At 34.9% G+C, this 7500-nt stretch overlaps 1 protein-coding gene across 7 annotated transcripts in view; it reads right to left on the bottom strand.

Moving 5' to 3' along the window:
- Positions 1-7500, bottom strand: part of RREB1 (ras responsive element binding protein 1) — a 96367-nt gene that overhangs the window by 24249 nt on the left and 64618 nt on the right. For all 7 annotated transcript variants that reach the window (XM_053714705.1, XM_053714710.1, XM_053714709.1 and 4 more), the window contains 2 exons: positions 6535-6679; positions 5539-5675 (listed from right to left, as the gene is read on the bottom strand). In XM_053714705.1, coding sequence (XP_053570680.1) covers positions 5539-5675; positions 6535-6679 — 282 coding nt within the window. The remainder of the gene's footprint in view (positions 1-5538; positions 5676-6534; positions 6680-7500) is intronic.

Raw genomic sequence — 7500 nt, 5'->3', positions numbered from 1 at the left:
TTTTTCTCACCAAGGCGAAATTCTGAAGGATGCTAAAATAGGAAAACAAAAAGACCAGCTGTAGCTAGAGGGATGTAATAAAACCTCTTGGTCTAACACTCAACACCTGTTGACATGTCTTCAAACTCAGGAGGCCAAAGTGAAAGACAGGATGAAAAGGCATCACATAGAAACATTTGGAGCCGAGTCACTTAACTCCAGGCCACCGCTACCAGTGAGATCTCCTGTACCCTAAACTGCTCCTGAAGGACAACACAGGTCGCTGTAAATCTACTCAGAGTTTGGGAGACAAACAGGCCTGCAGGAGTTTTAAGCTTTGCTACAACTTGCTAATCTTAATTAGGAGTCATTTGGTGAACCCTATCATTTTCTCTTTTTACATTTTTATATAAAAACTTTTATTCTCCATGATATGTTTTTTTTTATTCATTTTTAAGTTCCAACATTGTGATTTTTAAAATTCTGCAAACTTCACAACCTAACTCTGCTACATACATATATGTCCCTAAATGACAAACCAATGTAAGTTTCTATATAAAAGTCTATTACAGTAACAAGCTTGGATTGGCTTCTCCAAATAAGACTGCTTGGCGGAGTGCAGACACTGAAAACCAATTACCGCAAACAATGTGTTATACTATTAAAAAAAGAAAAAAAAAGCAGATATGTTCATTTAATCCAAAAGAAAAGTCCTGCAATTACAAGGTGTGTTATGTTGCTTTAAGTGGTGCTATAAAATACATTAAACAAATTTACACACATTATACATAGGATGGAAAATTTCACTGTAGTGTCTGACTTGTCCACAAAAATGTCTTACTTGATATTAGACTTGACGATGACATTTATACAGGAGCAGGAGGAGGGTGGTGTAATAGATAATATTCTATATGCCTAGGCAGGACTATGAATATGAAGTACATTTTCATGCAACCTCTTAAACATGCAAACAAAAATCTGATGTATCCCCTTTAGGATTAAGAAGAATTGTTAGTTTACTCACATCATCTTAAGGGATAGCTGAATAAGCTGCAGCAGAAGAAAAGAACAACGTCAAATAGTTGTGTGAAGTACACAAATAAAAAAAAAGGCAAATATAGAGGACGACTCAGAATGGTTACTTGATATTATAGACTAGAATGCCAAAACAGAAAGTTTTAGTGGCCTGTTATATTTGACCTATTTGTTCTCCTTTTTAAAAAGGGACATACTTGCTGGAGCTATGTAGACGCTACTACAAAGCAGTTTAAAAAAAAAAAAAAAAAAAAAATGCTTAAAGGGACAGTATACTATAAAATTCTTTTTCCCTTAATGTGTTTCCAATTACTTATTATACCAGCTGCAGAGTATAAAAATGTATGAGATTTGCTTTTTTTAAGGCTTATTTGTGTATATAAAATAGCTGATTGTGTTTTGAAGCCACAACCTAATAAAATGGGTTGAGCTTGTAGGTATAATCAGATCTCATTACTTTATCACATTGTGTACATATACCTGCTTATTTATCTTATATCTGTCCACAAACTAATCACCAATACTTGGAGAGAAAAATGGAAAAATTAACATTTTATTACCTTATCTCTTCTATAACCCACTGGGAGTGTAATTTCTTCTACTGGCTTGGCCTCGAGACCAAAAACTTTTAGGATAGGTGGGGATACCACATGCTAAATCTATTTCATAAGAATAAAAAGAGGGCGCCTCATAGTGTAAGACAGTATTGTCAAATGGTAACTGCTTCTAGCGTAGCGCTTATCTGATGATGTGGCACTGTGCTAGGACCAGTGCAAGTGAGCAGACTAGCACTCAGCAGTGGCTAGTACACTGGAACCTTGATATCCCTGCAGTAATCGCAGCTTCTCATATTGCGTGAGATATGTTTCTGCCTCGGGATCTTACGCCACAGGTGTTCGTTAGGGAATTCAAGTATTGACAAACTTCCAATTTGCATAAAATAACTAAAATGCTTTATTATTTTCAAAGCATCAGCAACGCTTGACAGGGTAACGCGTTTCTCAACCAATTTACTGGTCATTTCCTCAGACCAAAATCTATTTCAAATGCCAATATAAGGGTAATGGAAATACTTGTAAACAATTTAATACACTCCAGCAGGCAAAGTGGATCATTGGGAACAAATTAAAGGGGAGACATTTTTTGAGTAAACTGTCCCTTTAACGTTATTTTAGTGCCTATGCTTGGTGCCAATATCTGTGCTAACACAAGCTCAGATTGGTAAGTAGGCATGGTCAAATATTCTGCATTAGTTCACTAAACAAATACCAAACATGGATGCAGCCAGATGTATTCTGTCGTGGTGGACAAATCTGTTTAAACTTAAGCAGCTAGTAAGAATATTTAGGAGTCAAACATAATTTTAGGAGCCAGGCAGTGGTATTTGTATATAAATATATGGATAATAACCCACAGTTAGGAGCCAGGGCTATACATTTTAGGATCCATTGGCTCCCTGGCTACTGGGTTTGTTGAGACCTGATTTATGGCACCGGTTGTATTTGTGTAAAAATCCAGCACAATATATATGGATTTGCACAAATGTTTGTGTGTTACACAAATAAATTCAGAGTTGAACGCCACTGCCTGTGGCCATATTCAGCATTCATTTAGTAAACAAATGACGAATACAAATATTTGCCTATGCCTACTGATATGTATGCTGTAGGGACTCGAAAATCTCTTTTTAATGCATAATGGTTTGCAGTAATATGGTGATACTGCACATGTCCCATTAAATAATAGCTTTTACAATAATGACACACTACAGGAAAAGTATAACTGAAATATACTTTTAAAAAGTATAGGGTTCAGTCTGTAATACTTGAGTCCCAAGAGTGCAATGCTACTGTAAGCCAAGCACTTTCCAATTGAGAAGAAAATTAACAGTTTGTGCTCTACAGAGGATTAACCAGGCAAGCTAAATGATCTAATTAGCCCCATTACAGTAGAGTGCAGTCCCATAGCTCCATACTTTAATGTTCATTATACAGCCATGAACAGAGATACCAATGCTCAGAGGGCCTGCTGTTATTTCACAATTAATCTCTACACTGCCAAACAGGTGTGTATGAAAACACTCAGCGGGAAACAGCAGAGGTTTGTTTAGTAACATATCAATTAACTAATCTCCATATATTTCTCCTCTCACCTATATCAAGACATACTGCATTTTCCAAGCCCAGAAGGGACACATCATCCCTGTCCTTGTGAACTGACATCAAGCAGCTGCTAAAAGTCACAAGCAGTGGAAGGGCAACTCTCTAAGTGGTGACCCTGCCAATTCTCTGACATCCCCAGGGAGCCTGCAAGTCTAACACAGACTCACAGAACTGCCCTCTCTCCTATCCACAAGTCCCCTTATTAACCAAATGTGCTGCAATAACAGATTATGCCCAGGCCTCACACAGACCTTATATAAAATAGCAGCAGCAGATAACATTAAAAGGGTCCAATGCACAGATGCCATGGGCAAGCAATAGAATCCAAAGGGCATTCATTCATTAAAGTGAAAGGTGGGAAGAACAGACTACAATAAAGAAGCTTTACCTTTGTGTAAAGAACTCTTCTCTCATCAAGCTGAATACAAATATATCCTAGCACATATATCTACACATATCTCTTTCTCAAGGCTGAAACCATATAGTTAAGGACCCTATTTTAAGGCTGCTGGTTATAGAGTGGGCAAGTTGCCATACACATTCCAGACAGAATGTTACTGTTTCTGACTGACCCATACACAGGGACAGGCCCTGACACAAGCATCAAATCACAAAAAAAACAGGACAAGCTACATTTCACTGTCACATGGAAGTGGCTCAGTAAAAGCAACAGGAAACAAAGTGCTGTGGTAGAAATTATTAGATGCTAAACAATAATTTAATGTAAAACATATTAACAAGTATATCATATAGAGTATACTGTTCTATACATATATACTCATTTACTCATCATACATAACTGTCCACACATAGCAAAGTGAGCAGATTTTAAAGGGACATAACAAAACACTAGAGATACCAGAATAGCAAGGTTATACTTACCTTGCTATTGTTTGATATACATGTTCCATCATTTTTTTTTAAATCTAGTTCCATTTTTCCTCCAAAAAATGCAATTATGCTGTACGTAAAGCAGAACTCTTAGGTATAGGAAGCATGTCTTCTATACGCCACATTCTAGTTGTTTACAGCCAGTGCTTGTGGGGAAAGTCCTTAATGATACAGCACTCTGATAGTCCTCCCTTGCATGTGCAAACGGGACTTATGTGGTGGGGGTAACATGCTTGTACCTAAATTAGTTTATTTGCAGCAGCTTTGGTATTCCAGGGGAAAAAAGAAACTAGAATTATTGTGCATAATCTATATTCACTATGGGGCTCATCATAATCCTGCTGGAAAGTTTACCAAATGATTTACAACAGAAAATTACCATTAAAGTCTATAGGAATTTTTGTGAATAAATCATTTCATATTTTTTTTCGAAAGGTTTGTGATCAACCCCATTATAGAAAAAAAAATTAAAAACTAAATACATACTAAACCAGCTGCTGCAAAAGTCACACGGTCTTCCAAGCTACACTTGAAAAACTATTAAATCTTTTAATTTATGTTGTTTTCAGAGATAGACATACATATATATATATATATATATATATATATATATATATATATATATATATATATATATATATATATATATATATATATATATATATATATACACACACACACACAGAGTATATATATCAGTAGGAGAAAGTAGCCAGCTGTTAAAGAGACATATGGAAGCAAAATAAAGTAGATTTAAAAATTAGCTGTATACATATTTGCCTGTCATTCATCACCTACTGGCCCTATCTTTAACATCAATTAAAGGGACAGTCAAGTCTCAAAAAACGTTCATGATTTAAATAGGGAATGTAACTTTAAACAACTTTTCCAATTTACTTTTATCAACAATTTTGCTTTGTTCTCTTGGTATGCTTAGTTAAAAGCTAATTCTAGAAGGTTCATATGCTACTCTCTTAGACCTTGAAGACTGCCTATAATCTGAATGCATTTGACCACTAGAGGGCATTAGTTCATGTGTTTCATATAGATAACGTTGAGCTCATGCACGTGAAGTTACCCTGGAGTGAGCACTGCTTGGCTAAAAAGCAAGTCTGTCAAAAGAACTGAAATAAGGGGGCAGTTTGCAGCGGCTTAGAGACAAGGTAATCAGAGGTGAAAAAAATTGTATTTATACAACTGTTGGTTATGCAAAACTGGGGAAAGGGTAATAAAGGGATTATCTTTCTTTTTAAACAACAAAAATTCTGGTGTTGACTGTCCCTTTAACTCTGTGCAATAACAGTTCCATCCTACCAATAAAATAATAACATGTATTAATTAAGCATACAACCAAAGCATGCTTGTTAGATTCATTTTACTAAATTTTAAATGAGCATAACAGTTCACCATAAGAATCTTTTTTTTACTTGTCATTACATACAAATCTATCTACATGGCCCATTAGACTTACTTTAGAGAGGCTTCAGGATGTGTCTCCATGTGAGCATCCAAAGTCGGCTTGCATGGAAACTCTTTCAAACACAAAGAACAAGGGAAAACCTCTTCAGCCTTCTTCTCCGGCTCAGCTGGGGGACTCTCTTCCAACACCTTAAAGAGAGCAGTAAAATGTTTAGATACTAATGTGACAACAAAACGTTCATGCACAGCACGTTCCGGTATTTTGAAAGAAATTGTGGATCTGTAAAACTGCACTGTTCTAAATGTCATGACTTGAACTATTGAGTATTGGAACACAAACTAACTATACAGGTACAAAACCCTTTCTCCAAACTTTGACTGGAAAAGGTTTACATTTCAGAATCGTTTGGGGTTTCAGAATATTTGCATAATCTGCATCTGTAAAACAGGACAAGTGTAAATAACATTATCTTATGTTGTTTGGACAATATTTACATGTTATTATACAGCTTATAAATGAGTTTTATATCATCTTTAATACTGTGTTCATATAGTACAGTACTGTAATCAGAAAGGTAATAGTTGGTGCTTTAAATAAATAGAGACTCGCATTTGCATTTTAGAACACAAAAAACTGAGAAGATTGTGACTTGCTAGTGGGTAAAAATGCTAATTTGTAATAGTTTTATTTTTTTAAATTAATGAAAAATTCTGGATTTTTGAATAATTCTGGATTTGGGGCTTTGCACCTGTATGTACGTGCATATGCATTTTTCTTTATATTATTATTATTTTTAATGTTCAGAAATTTTTAAATTCCTCCAAAAAATGTATTATGCATTTATGGGCTTGGGGAATAGTATATTTCAATTTAAAGTAGAAATTAGTATAAACAAATGTTACAAAATGTTATAATCTAATATAACATCACTTACATAAGCTCTATAAGATAACAGGAATTGTACTGATTTATCTAACAAGAGTTTTATTTATTTAGCTTAAAACAAGCAAATCTAGACAGTTATATACTTCAAGAGCGAGATGTAACCTTTTTTGCTGGAGGGGACTCTTCTTTTTCAGTCTCTCCTTCATTACTGGATTTCCTTTTTGATGACAGCCTCCTACGTTTTTGTGGTGATGGGGGACTTGTAGTCACTTGGGCATTCGGATCTTTTTCGTGAATCTTCATGTGTCTAAATAAAAAGTTATGTGGATAATAGTTTTTGGAGGTCTTTAAAAACAAAATAAAAAAAAGAGAGTGCTAAATAAAAAAAATAAAAAAAAGATTGGCCATACATTATAACCATCAGCATGTTTTTTAACAATGCATTCTAATATTTAATAATTGTATTTAAGTATTGAAGAGCTACACAAGCAATTAGATGGTTAAAACAACAGATTCATTTTCAGATCCAAACAGGAAAAATGAAAAGCATTCCAAATAAATAACACAGGGAAATCTGCAGGCTGTGTTCCTGGTGAACAGAAAGCAGACATTACATGTCTGAGATCTCAGGCAAGTTTCCTTTTTTGGCTTTGCTCTGGTTTTAAGCCTAGTGCTCGCCAAATCACTGGGATCCCTACATATGACAGTAATAGAGATGAAGACAACTAGGCTAATGGGCTTCTAAACAATAGCCACAACACTACAGAACTTAAGCTCTTTCTATGGTTACTGAGAATTATAAAAGAAAAAACAGAATTATGACAAATTAATAAAATGGTAAATTGTGAAGACAGGGAAAGCTCACTATAAATGTTTATTAGGTACAAGCAATAAAAAACTGTGTGATGTTCATGTTGTGCATATACAATCAACAAATGAAGAAGAATACAAAGACAATGCAATAGCGCTCTTAATTTTAAAAAAATCAGTACATTTTTTTTCTAACAAATTTCAAAATGTACTTAAAAATTGTCTGTGCCCTGTATCATGTGACAGCTATCAGCCAATCAGACTCATACACTGTAAACTGTTGCACATGCTCAGTAATAGCTGGTGCCTCAGAAAGTG

This window comes from Bombina bombina, chromosome 5 (genome assembly GCF_027579735.1).
Source record: "Bombina bombina isolate aBomBom1 chromosome 5, aBomBom1.pri, whole genome shotgun sequence".
Classification (NCBI taxonomy): domain Eukaryota; kingdom Metazoa; phylum Chordata; class Amphibia; order Anura; family Bombinatoridae; genus Bombina; species Bombina bombina.
This window is presented reverse-complemented; position numbering and strand designations above follow the sequence as displayed.